The sequence below is a fragment of the Hyalella azteca genome, unplaced genomic scaffold (assembly GCF_000764305.2).
Source record: "Hyalella azteca isolate HAZT.00-mixed unplaced genomic scaffold, Hazt_2.0.2 contig8433, whole genome shotgun sequence".
Lineage (NCBI taxonomy): Eukaryota > Metazoa > Arthropoda > Malacostraca > Amphipoda > Hyalellidae > Hyalella > Hyalella azteca.
In genome coordinates, this window is record NW_025938527.1 from 263,152 (window position 1) to 279,320 (window position 16,169).

General features: G+C 39.2%; 1 protein-coding gene across 1 annotated transcript in view; it reads right to left on the minus strand.

Moving 5' to 3' along the window:
- Positions 1-16,169, minus strand: part of LOC108672425 (nidogen) — a 37,944-nt gene that overhangs the window by 20,840 nt on the left and 935 nt on the right. The window contains exons 3-15 of the mRNA XM_018160074.2: positions 15,680-15,821; positions 14,580-14,788; positions 14,171-14,232; positions 11,212-11,379; positions 10,622-10,752; positions 9,891-10,070; positions 8,575-8,698; positions 7,444-7,586; positions 6,808-6,892; positions 6,584-6,659; positions 3,667-3,854; positions 2,469-2,594; positions 540-1,288 (exon numbers count right to left, since the gene is read on the minus strand). Coding sequence (XP_018015563.2) covers positions 540-1,288; positions 2,469-2,594; positions 3,667-3,854; positions 6,584-6,659; positions 6,808-6,892; positions 7,444-7,586; positions 8,575-8,698; positions 9,891-10,070; positions 10,622-10,752; positions 11,212-11,379; positions 14,171-14,232; positions 14,580-14,788; positions 15,680-15,821 — 2,383 coding nt within the window. The remainder of the gene's footprint in view (positions 1-539; positions 1,289-2,468; positions 2,595-3,666; positions 3,855-6,583; positions 6,660-6,807; positions 6,893-7,443; positions 7,587-8,574; positions 8,699-9,890; positions 10,071-10,621; positions 10,753-11,211; positions 11,380-14,170; positions 14,233-14,579; positions 14,789-15,679; positions 15,822-16,169) is intronic.

Here is a 16,169-nt window from a genome sequence, read left to right on the forward strand (position 1 = left end):
AAGCGTATACATATACCATATATTTCTATGAATATAAACTGAGTAAGAACTATCTAAAACTCAGATACGTCTTTTTAAAATGCTTCTTTCTTCATGGTCTGTATAAGTGGACTGCACTGTAACACGACTCGTCACCATTTAAATTGCAGATGGAATTGCATGATCAAAAAACATTAATTTTCATCTGCGAAATTAAAAGTGAACAACAGTGCCCAAAGAGAACAAATTATTACACTGGTGAACAGGAACCGGTGTATCACAGATGAGCTAATTGTGAATTCATGGATATTGCTATTGGCGTAACTTCAAGATTTTACCAATTAAACTCGCTGAAAAATGCAGTGAGCAGTTCTTTGCAAGGCTATTTTTTTCAAGTACTGTCTATAAATATCCTTTATCAAATAAGTAATTATATTATTAATATCAAATTTCTCTGATGACTTTTTCCCCATCTAAAAGATTTCGCAGTACAGAATGGGTGACGGAACGCCAGTACAACAAATATATAACTATGCAACACAAGGAATATTGTTGTGTACCTCAGCCGTGTCATATGGAGGGACTCCTCCAAATCGAGGATCGTATCGAGGAAGAGAGTCTTGAGGCGGCTGGGGAGGTAGATACGGAGCTGGAACATCAGGTACAGCAATGGAAATAGCGGGTCGCAATGATTCATCATCAAAGTCAACACCCACGGGTGCGTGATTACCTCTGACTCCCTGAGCCGACGCATTGCTGACCTGAGGAGCGAGCGGGTAAATGTTGCCATGCGCATCTGGTGTGCCGTAGTATGGATCATAGACAACCTCAGGTCTTGCTTGTGGGTGCTCATCGTCTGTCGGAATCGGGAAAGGACCAAATCCGTCGTAGGGGTTATTCTCAAATACGACAGGAAGGTTACTGTAGTCAGCTCCAAGAACGTAATCAGGAATTTTGTCTATGGGAACAGGAACTATGTTCTCGGAAGGGAAGTTGCTGTCCACTCGGTTAAACGGTGCGTCGAGATTGCACGTATAACCATCGCCTGTGAAGCCAGGCAGACATTCGCAGAAGTAATCTCCTTCTTGGTTTCTTTGACACGAACCGTAAGGTGAACAGTTCTCGGCGTAATGACAGCTCACTGAGTTAGCAGTAAGTTGACACGTCACTCCGTCACCCTCATACCCAGGACGGCAGTAACACTTCAGGGAGTTGTCGGTGTCGTCGAACCTGCACTCGGAGTGCACGCCACATGTGGTGGATCCGCATTTTTCAGAGCCAAGGATTTGACTCCCTGAATGAGATGAGCCTGGTAGTTCAGATGTGAGAATATTTTAGCAAGTCCTTATTTGCTATGACTCAATTGACGTAGCAATATATAAATTAATAATTTTTCAGATTATTAAGATATTGAAGATAGTTTGTAGAACTGAAATAAACGCATTAAAGTGGTAAAGTAAAAATTTCTCATTCTAGTTATTGTAATACGCATCACGATTTATTTCGATCAATTTTATTGGTGTAAAATGTAAATTAAATTACTGAAATGAAACATTGTACATAATATATGCAACCTTAATTAACCTTATAAGAAAGAGTGTTAAGCGTTAATGAGGAGTCACTCGGTTTGAAATTTTACATATAATAGATTTTCCGATATTTTACTCTAAGAAGAGATAAATAAGCAAATTTATACCATAAAAAGTATTGTAAAATCGTATTTAAATGAATTTCAGAATTGTGCCTACATAATTGTGTCTTCCCACGACATTTGTAATTGTTTGCTAAAAATTAAGATTACGCACACGTACATTTTAGCAAACGTACTCGTACTTGTTGCGTAAAAACGTCATTATCAGATTTTTTGCGGAAACTAAGACCAATGTAGTGAACGTTATCTTTAATTTTGAGATTTTCTATAACGTACCTATTTTTTCCACAGAAAATAATCAGACGATTTAAAATAGATGACTAACGTTATAAATACGCATATTAACGTTATAACGCAATAACGCATACGCATAAACAGCAGCATCAAGCTTTGGTCGAACTTTATATTTCTTCAAGTTTGGCACTGCTACATCAATACGCGACAACCTTGCAACAATTCCAACAAGACGGTAACAATATACCAGCACTCGCCGACCCGCCATGATTCACCGTAAAACGGCAATAATATCACTACTCGCCAACCCATCCAGGCTCACTGAAAGACCGTAATAATACCAGCACTCGCCGACACATCAATGCTCCCGGTAAATCTGCAATAATACCAGCACTCGATAACCCATCGATGCTCCCGGTAAATCGGCAATAATACCAGCACTCGCCATCCCAGCGATGCTCCCGGAAAATCGGCAATAATACCAGCACTCGATAACCCATCGATGCTCCCGTTAAATCGGCAATAATACCAGCACTCGCCGACACATCGAGGCTCCCGGTAAATCGGCAATAATACCAGCACTCTCCTACCCGCCATGGCTCACCGTGCGCGGGCTCGCAGTGACGCCCGTCCCCCGTGAGCGGAGTCGGACACGCGCACCGCGGTTGGCCGTTCTCGATGGAGCAGGTAGCGCGAGGGTCGCATCCAGCTGTCTCGCAGCTCACGTCCGCTGGAGGACAGATTATGTCTCCTCAAATTGAATGACTATTCGTGTTATTGGAATGTCATGGAGCCAAAGTACGAAAAGATAGGAAAAAGGATGAGAGTTGAGATGAACAAGGAAGGTTCATACATGCTTGAAACACGATGCCAGTAAATAAGCAAGCGATAAAAAGTGAATAAAAAGTGCTTTGAAGTAGAAATGTTCAGTTTTGTAGAAGTACCAGTTGTACATGAAACCTAATTATTCAATTTTAAAACCTAAATATCGGATATCGAGAATGATTTAGCAACCTTTAGTTTGAACTAAAATTTAGGCTGAACAAAAATAACAATAAATTCGAATTTATAGAAGCTGTGAGCCCTGATAGGTTCACTGAAAACAATACTGGGAGCAAACCTTTGCTTTTTTAACAACAATTCGTCAGTTTAATAATTATTTTCTGAACGATAATTTAATGCATAATACATTCTCAGTTCCTTATTCCAACTATGCAATAAAAATCGAGTTTAGTTGGGCCAAATCGAACATTGGACGTACGTGAATCTTCTAGAAATCCGTGTTGTATCTCAGTATTAATAATATTAACACGAATCAAAATCATGATAGTAGAATGCGGTTGTTACAAGAAAATTATGGTCAACATCTCGATATTATATCAAAAAGTATTTGATCAATGAGTTATTATTAACTGAAATTCGACGCCCTAGAGAAGCAAAATGTAATTCCGTGCGATGGTCAATAAAAAATAATCGTTCAATAATTCCACGGAAACTTGTTTATGTTGTAGATGCATGTTGATATTTATGATATGATTTCAATCACTGATGAATAATTGTCTTCGAACAAAGCAACCAGAGTTGCCTGGAGACGCTGAGCGAGAAGTGTACTTTAGCTAAAATTGTTTAGTTTCACCTTCAACTTAGGAAGATCGATTAGAAATTTTGCTAAATTTCAGAAGCACAAGTTGATATAAATATTTCTTTACCATGATTTGCAGCGAATTACTCTACAAATTCAAAGATTATCAGTGACGCTAGATAGCATATATGAAGCATCACATTATTGCTCTAAAACTTACAATGGCACCTGTAGCCATCTCCCGAGTATCCATGATGGCAGGTACAGGCGTAAGATCCTTGTGTGTTGTAGCACTCTGCGTTCACGTCACACTGGTGTCTGCCCGTGCCACACTCGTCCTTATCCAGACACGTGGCAGCGTTCAAGGCGGGGTCGAACACTTGCTCGTAGCCACGGTTACACGCGCACCTGTGGCACACGTGTCAGCGGCTCAAAAAAGTACGCTTCAGGACTGACAACCAAATCACGACTAAGGAGTATAAATTATCGAGGTACGGTTCTTTGAATTTAGTTAGAGGTTTGAATTGTTTGTTTAATGTGATTTCAAGTATAGTCGTATTTGGTTACATAATTCCAAAACTAAATTAGTATTGCAAGTGAAAAACTGATTAATTAATTGATAATAATTATTGATAATTGATGATAATTATTCCCTCCCGGTTTTCGAGTTTAAATTTATGTTTTGCCTGCAATTTGTAAATAAGCTCGTAAACGCGAGACTTCCAAGGTTCTGCGTTCCCAAGTTTCTAATTAATTACGCAATTCTTCACAAGTTTTTGATTTCTTAATTCCTAAGTCCTCCGAGCGTCACATGTCGTTGTTCATACCTTTTAAATTTGAATTTCGTGCATTTATGAAATAATGTTTCACTGCAGTACGATGTTTATAGAGGAGCAATAATGCTTTTCATAATCGTACTTGAGCTGATCTTGATTTTAACATTTGTATTATTCTTATTACTAGTAGTTTTGTTTTTAGTTGTACGGGTGTTGATATTTAGTCGTCTCAAATAACTAATATGAATAGAAAATTATTCAAAATAGTTACTTGGACTATCAAGTTATACAAGGGAAATGCCGAAAGGTCCGACATCAATGGCAATATTAGCCCTTCCGCATGTAAGCTGCCATATTTGGTCACATCAAACCTCCTCCCAAAAAGACCCACTAAAGACTTCGGTTTATGTTTGACGGAACATATCATGCCGGAACATATCATTGTTCTCTTTACAGCAGTACTCCCTACCATGCCCAAGAATTAAAATATGAGAATTTAAATGAAAGTTTTTACTCGGATAGCAAATTTAAAGCGCTCATCAGTTTTTTAAATGGACTGAGACATCTATATCTTTTCAATAATTTGAGGTAACTTGACGAAATTTCATGAAATTGAAGTTGGACAGGTACCCTTTACGTTTGTATGCATGCTTAAATTTGAATTATATGAAAACGTATTCTAGCGACCTAATTCAATAAATTATTCAAGTTCGATCCACCCTAATAATGAAAAAAGTTATAAGTACATAGTTCACAATAATTCAAACTTTCTTGTACTTGTTTCATAAAGATCAATTTCTTCATATTTATATCATTGCTCGTGAAAGGATCAACACCAAATCTACTTTTACCAGTACCAAGTAATTTTCAGCTCACAGTCTGGAGTTCACGGACACAGAAAAATTTAATTTCCTTCTGCCTAATTGCAGCGCGTGTCTAAATTTACTTGTTTAGTCGAGCTACGCGCGATATCAGTGAGCTGTCAGTTGAAAAATAATCTGGAAATAACTTGTCACTGTCAGTTACCGAATAGCTTTTTGTAAGAGTTCTTTCTTAGTACCGATCATAATTTATGCTCTTTTTTTACACAAATTTCCATCCATAGAAGATTTTATGAAGACCATTAATATTTGCTTGCTTTGATCTGAAATTATCTAACAATCAAATGACCAAGAAAATGAGATTAATAAGAAAATTCTTATTGTAAGTATTACCATTTCGCAGTCAAGTTCTACCAACAAAAAAGTTCTTATCCTATTGAAATTGTAAGGAGATGGTTTTGTTCGCTTCTCTTTGATACTACTACTACTTCTTTTATTCATGATATTTTAGGTTGAAAATTACTCAGTAAAGTTCAGTTGTGCGAATTGACCATGCACACAAATATTCCTAAATTTGAAGACAGATAATGGAGCTGGTCACGCATACATCTGTGTAATGAAGTGTTGCTGCAAATTTCCCACTACTGTATGTCAGACTATGAAGTTTAAGTAGGACCGACTCTGACGTCGGTGTTGGGTTCAGTATAGCCGTCAGATACTATGCCGATCCCGACTTGCGTCCTGGTTCCTCTCTTATAGGATTTTGACTCGGACGCCAGGGTGAGTTGTGTGCTATAGTGGTGAAATCTAGCTTGGAATACTTGATGGAATATAGTGATTTTTATGTATATATGACTTGTCATGCGTAAATATTTACTTTCTGTTTTCTGTTGTAAGATCGTGCGTTATTCTCGGATCTCAATGCTCTAGCTCTCTCCTCGCATTTTGCTCTCCTCGCACTTTAACTTCCTCCGCATGTAACTTGTTAGTTCGTTCACATGCCGCACCTCTGTAAATCATTAGTGTTATTTGTTTACATTTATTTGCCGCTTATATTTAATAAACTTAAAACGTTTGTTCGAGTAACTATCAGCTCAGTCCAAGCTCTTGCTGATAAAACCAATAGGGAAGTTGAATTTAATTTCCGGTCATTGGTGGACGTGACAATTAGACCATCCGAACTTTGAGGTGACGCGATCAATTAGCTATTATTCAAGATTAGTTCGTCACAATCTGCATTTTATATGTGGGGGATTTTCATTGCATATTCATTTATAATAAATACATTGGTAAAGTACGTTCTTATTTATGTGTTTAATACACATCAATGTTGGTCGTGACCTAGGGCCGTACTATCAGGGCTCGTTTACGTACACGTGCGTATTCTTGGAATTAGTGTAGGTAATCTGCATTTTAAAAATATTATTGTATATTAATTAATAGAGATAAAATAAAATGGAAACAATCTAGTCAAATAATCTGATTTAGTCATTTCTAGCGAATAAATTGTAAAATATGAACGAAACTAATGCGCTCTTGCCTGAATGTGTCGCCGTCTACGACGCACTCGCTGTTGGGTCCGCACAGCTCGCGGCCTCTGATGCACGGATCTTCCTCTGAGGTATGAGGGGAAAATCGTTAATTTAAATACAAAGTAAACTATAAACTAACCTGGACGAAAGTGGAAAACAGATATAACATATTTTTATAAACTATAAATGGCTCGAAAAAGAATTTCTTTGAATTCGCATTAAATTTACTTACGAGATAGAGGCCCGACGGTAGATGACAAGGCGAACCTCACGATCTTCTCCGGAGCGTCGTACTGGATGAACATGTTCTCAGCAACCTTTTACGAAGGGAAATGCTGTCATAGTTCTAACACAGAGGTTTCGATGATTTTACGAAACTTCACTTACGTGTAGTCTTCACGAAAATATAAACTCTCAAAATGTTACGTGCATGAATGATTTTTATGCAGAATAAATAATTCCAATTAGGCCACGATTATTCGTGACCAGCCAGTCCTCGTGTAGTGATGCGTTGGATATTTGATATTTTGATATTTATTTATTTAATTTATCTATTATTTATTATTAGGGAACATAAGAAACTCCTACATTTCAATGGAACGAACATGGTTCAACCAAATAAAATTAATGCATCTACTTATATTTATTGCAACAAAAATCCGTTTGTTTTGTAATTTCCGTTGACAATCCATTCTCATACATATTCATGCTTGAATTTGGCTATAAATTAAAACTATCTTAATTCACAGTTTGAAAGAGTTTGCAACAATAAAAGTCAATGCAATGTTTGGACAGAGACTTTAGCCAATGAACTTTCAAACGTTTCCAATAATTTTACTGGTAAGCTCGATGACGATGGCGTTGATACCTTGAGCCTGAGTGTAGCAGGACTTTCATGAGGCGCGAGGTAGCGACACTCGTCGTAGTCGATGGTCGTCTCGACCTGGTAGGGCGTCTCCAGCTCCTGCCCCTGCAGCCTGAACACGCGGCTCGACTTCGCGCGCAGGCGACCTGAACACCACAACGCCCCAAACTTTTCAATATCAAATACTTTTTACTTTTTGACCTGACTTTGTAAAATTCCTTTATTATATGAAGAAACTAATGTAGTTCATTATCACAGCCCTTAAATGATGACAGGCCACTTTGAAAAAGCACACAATTGTTTTCAGTTAAAAGAACATTTAATATGTTTGGAAATTGTAGAAAAAAGGACCCTTCTCATCAGAGGTTTCCAAATACAGCAATTAAAAGCATTAAAATTATGATAAATCATCCAAGAGTAGCAATACGAAACTTGACATGAAACAGCCTCGGATAATAGACGGGATTGACACCTATGACAACCACTGCAAGATTGACTGCAGTTGTCCTCATTCATTTGCATACATTAGCTGCTGTGCTCTCAGTCTTCCATTTCTCTGCCACTTCAGGTTATGCGATTTAAATGCAGCAGCATTTCATTAGTGGAACTTCTAAGGTAATTGATGACATTCATTTTTGTCAGTAGCATTATTGGCACAAGAGTTTAAGTGTGTTCAACAGTGTGTTAAAACTTAAATGTTTCTTTGTGAAATTCTTTTTTGCGGGCCAACGACTTACGAGCCAAGCCCAAGATGGAAGAATTAAGTCCATATTGATTGAAAACAGTATCAAAATCTTCACGAATTTTTTTAACTTATTAGCCATGAAAACTAATTTGGCCGTCACGTATATTGCGCACCGTGTTAACTATTCAACTCTAATGAGAATTTAAAATCATTACTTTTTTTCAAATTCAAGCGTAAAAGATTGATAATGAGCTTCTGTTCATTAGCCTTGGATACACTATTTATGTAAAACGTCGTAATAATTTTACGTTAAATCGGATGAAAAAGAGTGACAGAAAGTCACAATTATTACGTTGAGACAGCGGTGTTGCATTTATTATTTTCAAAATAACAGTCTCTCTTAAAAGTTATGTTTTCTATATGGTATCAGAAAAAAATCATCTACTTACCAGGCTGGACTCGCGTATACTCTTCGACGAATGGCAACACCTCTATTTTGGACTCGTCCGGTATGTTGGGCAGTGTTCCCGCCAGAAAAGTGTTCACTTCTACGTTTTCAAATACGTCCAAGCCCTGTAAAAAATATAATTTGTAGGGCTGAAGCTTTTACGCTAATGGACCATCTCTATATCTGTACCATCGTAAATACAACTCAATCTTACATGAAAGGCAGAGGATTATCGTCTTCGGTGGTGAAGCAATTTTGTACCTGTATTCAGTCAAGGAATTCTCAGTCGTTAGGACATTTCAGTACTGACTTGCATATATTTCAAATGTTAATATAGGAATAGTTTTATTACACGCACAGAAAGTCGATTATTCATGTAACGAGTAGCTTGCTGTAAAATTAGCGAAATAATTATTCGTTTTGATAAATTAAGTAGAAGTGCATTATAATGAGTTTGTTTTATTTAGCTTTTATCACTGCAGAACTGTAAACTGATGTATTTACATATATCACTCGCTGTATTCATGAATATCGTAATTGAATACGTAGCTGAGCACAGTACATTTCAGGTTGCATTCTGAGCCCCTGTGTGCCAAATAAAGCTTAAAAAAAGAGGCTTTTAAAACTCGCTTTTGGAAAGTCCTGTTCGAAATATTTTCATTTAATTTTTGTAAAACTTGGTAAATTTCTTAGCATTTCCATTTGCTTTATGCTTATATATTCACGGTTGTTTTTAGGTTTAAGTAATCAAAAGAGAAAATCCTTTAAGCCTTTTTTTCTTTTCGTAGAGACAAAAGATATGATTCTATCTTTCCTATAGCGAATAAAAATCGTCTCCCAGGCCATCACAATAATACTTCAACAAACAACTGAAGCATTACACGACGACTTGTTCAAAATTCATTCAGTTTTTTCATTTAACGAAAATGAATACTTATAATACAAGTTGTAATTAGTTTAATTCAAATCATATTAGAATGTGAAATTGAACCTCCATTCGGGACTCCTCCCGATTCCATTGCTCAATTTCAAATCTATTTCAATAGCTTGTTCCAGAAGTGTGGACAATTTTATATACATTCTGACTTTCAATGCAGATATTAGATTTCTCTTATTTTCAATGCAATATGAATGTCGTATAATTTCTTGCGTTGGCACATTCGTGCCGTATATATTAATATTTATTCTACCATTAAGCAGTATGATTGCAATCACAGAACTTAAGTGTCTCCACTTCTTTCTCACTGCATCTGTTTAGGCGCAAGTTGAAACCAGTTATATTATTTCACAAGAACTAAAACATTCAGCGTCACTTACCAAGAACGTTTGCTGGACGGAGGCGCTGTGTCCAGTCTGGGGGAAGTCGAGGGTGACTGTACGATTCAATATCCCCCCAGTGAGTGTAAAACCATTAGGTACGTCCTCCGTGGGGCGAGCGAAGAGCCAAGTGATACCTGTCCCTATGGGGGTCAGCGTCTGCATGTCGAACCCTTGCGTCTGACACCAAGAAAATTTTTTATGCTGAATTTTTAGCGCCCAAACTTCAATATTATTCATTTTTGCATTTCACGATCAGTAATTAAGGACCGAAGGTTAAAACAGGAATAATATGGCATTAGATTAGCGAAAAAGTTTGCTTCATTTAATAATGTTCGAACCGTAGGCTAATCATTTTCGGATTTTTCCAAATTTTTTTTTCAATTTTGTGCTTCAAATAAGCAATTGTACAAGAAAAATGAAATTTTATACCTTCTAAGTAATATTATTATAACACTCGTAATCGAGCTTGAAGACTTCAATTTCACCTATCATGCCACTCTATTTCACCCCTTAACCACTTTCGCCCCACCAATGATCCAACGTTATCCTTTCGATATTCAACTATCACATATCTTCGTTCTATCTTTAACTAAAACTTTCTCTGATCATATTTACATTTTTTACACTAGCATTAACCGCGGCTCGACCATTACCTGCTTCCATTTATGCCATGAGCTACCACAACCGACATTCAAATGAATTATACCCTTGCTGCCATCATTACCCACCTTAGGCACCCTGGACACGGCGGTGTAAGTCCTACCCTCTGCAGTCAACACGTACGAGTGCAGGTCGGCCTCGTCGAGTGTCACGCCATTCAGGCTGCCTGTCACGCGCCCAGTCACACGCAGAGGCTCAACTTGGAGCAAAGCAGGCCATGAGTTAGGAAATAATACACGTTTTGCAATTAATATGTGGCTGACAAAGTTATTTTAGTTGGTGAAATTTATTTTTGAAGAACAATCCTACAGTGTGGTGGACACACAAAATTTTCGCTTTGAATACACAGCTGAATTTGCAGCTTGAAAAAGTATAGTATATTGGAGATCATAATTTTGTAGGCTTTCCTGTAGTACTGGTGTAGTGAATCAGCCAAAACGGCGCTCATTATATTTACCGGTCAGAGGGTAAAGATGGTGTTAGGAACATACCAAAATTAGTAATCTTTAAAATGTTCACTAAACGTATATGCGGACGAATGTTGATCACGCCTGAGTAAATGATCAATAATATGTAAACATCCGTTCTACGTGAATCCTTTCAAGTTATGCTTGAACGGATTATGCACTTAGTGATTGCTCCCCGTGTCTTCGCTCACCACTCTTGACGCAGTTAATGCCGTTGCCGAATGTGTCTGGCGGGCACTTGCAGCAGAAGCCTTCGTTGTAGTCCATGCAAGACGCGGAGGAGTGGCACATGAGGCCACCCTCGCTGCACGATGCGTCCTCACTCCTGGGGGTCGTCATGTCCGGCTCTGCTATGTTCTCTGCATCAACGAGAAAACCGTGCATAAAACAATATAACAATCTACTGTAATTAGCGCTTTGCAGCATATAGTGTTTCTGACAAGGGTATTACTGCTCGAATGTTCCGAGCTCACTCTGACCTTGCTCTGGAAAACATCATGGAGAGAAGAAAACGTTCCTAGTTACCTAAAATTAAGGGCGAATAACCCCAATCTTCCAAGGAGGTGCTAGAGGCAAACCCCAAAATTATAGGCCGCTTACATTACTATCACACGTAATCAAGGTATTTCAGAGGGGCCTGGCCAGAAGGTTTATGCAGTACATGGAGGAAGCTAACCTTTTCTACAGAAGACAACACGGTTTTAAGTGAAATCTTTCCTGTTTGTCTCAGTTACTAGAGCATCACCACTGAATCCTGACCATGCTGGAGGAGGGGGCTGGGGTGGACGTGGTGTTTTTAGACTTCGCGAAAGCGTTTGGCAAAGTTGACCATGCAGTGCTCTTTAAAAAATTAAGACTACTGGAGGTCGGAGGTGAATCGTTGGCATGGATACACAACTTCTTATCTGACAGACTACAAGCTGTCGTCGTTGGAGGCTCGAGATCGAGCAAGGCTAGGGTGAAGAGTGACGTACCAGAAAGAACGCTGCTGGGCCCTATATCCTCTTCCTTATCCACATCGCCGACATAGATGTGGCAGTGAACCACGCCTCTGCATCGTCATTCGCGGATGACCCCAGGATTCTAATACCTATTACGGACAGGACAGACTGAGAGAGGATGCAAGAAGACTTCTCTAAAATATATGACTGGGCTCAAGTTAACAACATGCAACTCAACGAGACCAAGTTTGAGGTTCTGAGATACAGTGGCAGCGGATGAGCTGGTATTGAGCCCGCTACCTAGCACCTGATGGCTCGGAAATCGGGGAGAAGCGACTCGTTCGCGATCTAGGAGTGTTGATGAACAATCAGGTCAAGTTTAGTGCTCACATCGCGGCAATAGGCGCAGGAGGCAGGCGTCAGATGCGGTACATCTGGCGGACGTTCAGAACGAGAAAAGCGGAACCGATGATCACACTCTTCAGAGCACTTGTGATACCTCTCCTGGAACACTGCTGCCAGCTCTGAATCCCGTTAATACTTGGGGCAGTGCGGAAATTGGAAGAGGTCCAGTGAACCTTCACTTCCAGGATCAGAGGGATAGAGTTGAACTACTGGGAGAGGTTGAAGCGCCTGGGTCTGTAATCACTGCGGAGGAGACGGGAGAGGAATGTCATCCTATACACATGGAAAATAATAACTGGAATGGCACTGAACTTTGAAAATGAGACCTTCAAGATTAAAACATGTCATAACGAGAGAAGGGGGCGAGACTGTGCAGGATTCCACCACTAACGAAGCAGATCTGCTGTCTGCTTCCCTGCGGGAAGGATCTCTTACCGTGCTAGGGCCGAGGCTGTCCTAGCGACCGAAGCTGCTAACATCCTAGCGAAGGATCTAAGAGAGGGTTAGTTCACCCTGGAGACTTTCAAGAGACGACTGGAGGTATTACTGAGCAAAATCCCTGATCGTCCGCCCCTGCACCACTACCAGCGGCGTGAAGCAAGCAACAGCATCATGCATCAGCTGGTCCAAATGAGGGCGGATGCGCGATAGTCAGAGGCGGCGATCCATCGTGGACTGCGAATGCTACGTCCAAAACATATAATAAGGATAATAGCTTAAAATTCCAGGCCGAGCTAATATTTCAGATATTTACCAGATTTTTTCGATCGCGCACTCATGGAATTGTCTTCTGTTATGCACCGTTTGTCTTCCCTAGATTTGACGTCTGTATCTTTGCTCGTTTGTTTTGACCCTAAGAATGATTCTCCTGTTCATACTTACAGTAAAAGTGAAATATTCAAGTGCTCCGTATGAGAATATTATGAAATTATTACTTCAAAAATTAAAATTTCACTTTTATTAAATTTTGAGGTTTCAATGTCTATGGGGTGCATTTGTCACTTCCCCAGCAATGAAGGGAATATCAGCTGGCCCATTGCATTGCATTGTGTTGCTGTCGTTTCTGACATTAATTACAGACTAACTTCGATGGTATATAGTGACAAGATTGCTTTAAAATCAAAATCTTTTTGAATACAGTATTCAGGTAATTTTGTTCCTGATCTTCATATTCCTCAATTTGTTTGCCTGGATGGGGATTACGGATATGCGATTACGAATGCTTTTTATTGAGGACATAAAGAAAAATTATATTATTACATTGTTTATCTTATATTGTTTATTATTTTATATATTGTTTATGAATATTATATTAACAATTATATTGTTTTATTCACGTTGTGAATAAAAGATAAAGCTACATAGACTGATATCAAGAAAGATATTCATCAACTCGGTTAACGGAATGAAAATACAAATAATTATCGACACATAACCTGACACATGAAATGTATTTGATAATATTTCAAGACTCATTTGGAAATTTGACTTTAATCCACTGACAGTTGTCCGAAAGCATCAAGCATTGAATTCATGAGCAGCTCCCTGTCTCACCATGAGCAGCTCCCTGTCTCACCATGAGCAGCTCCCTGTCTCACCTTGAGCAGCTCCCTGTCTCACCATGAGCAGCTCCCTGTCTCACCATGAGCAGCTCCCTGTCTCACCTTGAGCAGCTCCCTGTCTCACCTTGAGCAGCTCCCTGTCTCACCATGAGCAGCTCCCTGTCTCACCATGAGCAGCTCCCTGTCTCACCATGAGCAGCTCCCTGTCTCACCATGAGCAGCTCCCTGTCTCCATGTCTCACCTGTAGGTTCGATCTGACCAACTCTGAAGACCCAGACTCCAGGTTCGCCTATGTTGCTCCATCTGAATTTTAACAAAGAGTGTCAATAACATCGTACGATAAATGCTTTAAACCTAGTTCTTACAAACTTTTCGAGCGCTAGTCTGGAGATTCCGGTTTCCACATTATAGTTAGTAAGTACAATGGATTGGCACGTTCTAATATCTGATAATTTTGAAGTTAATTAGTGAATTATAATTGAAGGCAATTCAATTCTAATGGTAAAAATATTTGAATTTTGAAAAATTTTCCCGCACACAAATGGCACAGTATATGCTTTCACCATCAAATTTGTTGTATGTGCGCACTCGTATATGGAATCAATATGTTGGAAATCTTTGCATTACTTTACTCTCAATCAATTTCTCACTTGTCCAAATTTCTTGCTTGATCTTGTCCAGATCCTTTAAGAAGCTTCATCCTGCCGTCGCCAGAGATGAAGCCGGCCTGCGCCAAGGCGTCGGGTAGGCTGGGGTTCTTGCCTTTGCCGCGTAGCCACTGAACGCCGTTGTCAGCGTACAGCAAAACTACGTACGACTCGTGCCCGTCCGTGGCCAGGATGATTTGGAATGTGTTGGTCTGAAACCACATTGATCCTTTTGACTAGATATCTGTGATATATTCTGAGACATGCTATAATGATATAATTTGACTTAGAACGTGTAACCAGTCTGGCGGTCCGTGACTAAGCGGTTCAACGGGATGCTTATCAAGTTTCATGTCAGTGCCAAAGGAACGGAAGTCCTAACACCTGCTTACCTCAAATATTATTCACAATTATTTTGTGTGTCTATAATTATAATATCCTATATATTCATTTATTTGCGTGCATACACGATTTTAAAGTTAATTAAGTGATTTTATTCGAATCATCTTATGTCGTTTGCTCCAGAATGCAGGCGGGCCAAAACCTCGAACTGATAGGTATAAATAAAAATAATGTAAATGAGAACAATCAACATTAGAATGTGTGAATCTATGAAAATAACTATTCGCACGTAGCCATCTAGTATCTAATTCAATCGGCGTGCATCTTGCACTTGTTGATGCGATAAAACTGCACGAACTGTTCGTATCTACTTGCAAAAACAACGGTTTTATAAACCCTCAAAGCCCTGATGGGTCGCTCGAACCACACAGACCTCCTGCACCGTGTAGTGTAAAATCGACAGAAGCAAATTTTGCGCCCAGCATCTTTTCTCTGTTCTTCTCTCACAATTATTTTAGTTTCCTTTACTCTTTACTGGCTACTCTTAACAATATCCTACTCTTTTCCCAGATTTATCATAGAGACAGTGACCAACGATACCACGCGCACAGATGTGTGGACAGTGTGGTACTTGCTTTTGCCTTGTGCTGGGTGTGGCTGCAAGAAAGTTTACCAGCATTAAATCAATCAAACGTTCTACTTCCGATAAATTTGAAAACAAATTTCTAAACATGGCAGCCCAAGGAAATTTTGATAAATACCTTTTTGGGCTTAAGTTTGTGCCCGCTGACGCCGTCCCACGTGGCGATGAACACTCCTGTCGGGTTGAAGTTTGCAGCGGCGCTGAAGTACGCTGCCAGCTCGCTCTTGAGCCGCGATACTGTAAGAGGGTCCGTAGTCTCCCTGAGTGTGTAGGAGAATTTAAGTTTTTGCATCATGTACACAGATCCTTTTTGATGAAAATATTTAACAGTATTTCAGAATAACGTAACAGAAACGATTACGTGTTCGTAATTTCTGTCAATATTTGACGGCTTTTCAAGCTGAACCAATTACAGACAAAAAATTGGCCGCTACGTGCACTTTAGCGAGTTTGGATTGTACGGCTCCATGAATTGGGCTGAAAACTGCAGCTCTGCTGTTGCCGGAAATAATGTTACATCGGCAAAATTCGCCAACTTCAAGTAAACTAGACATGAAACTTTGTTGAGAGATCTATGAGACATACAAATAGGAATGTATATCTAAGAA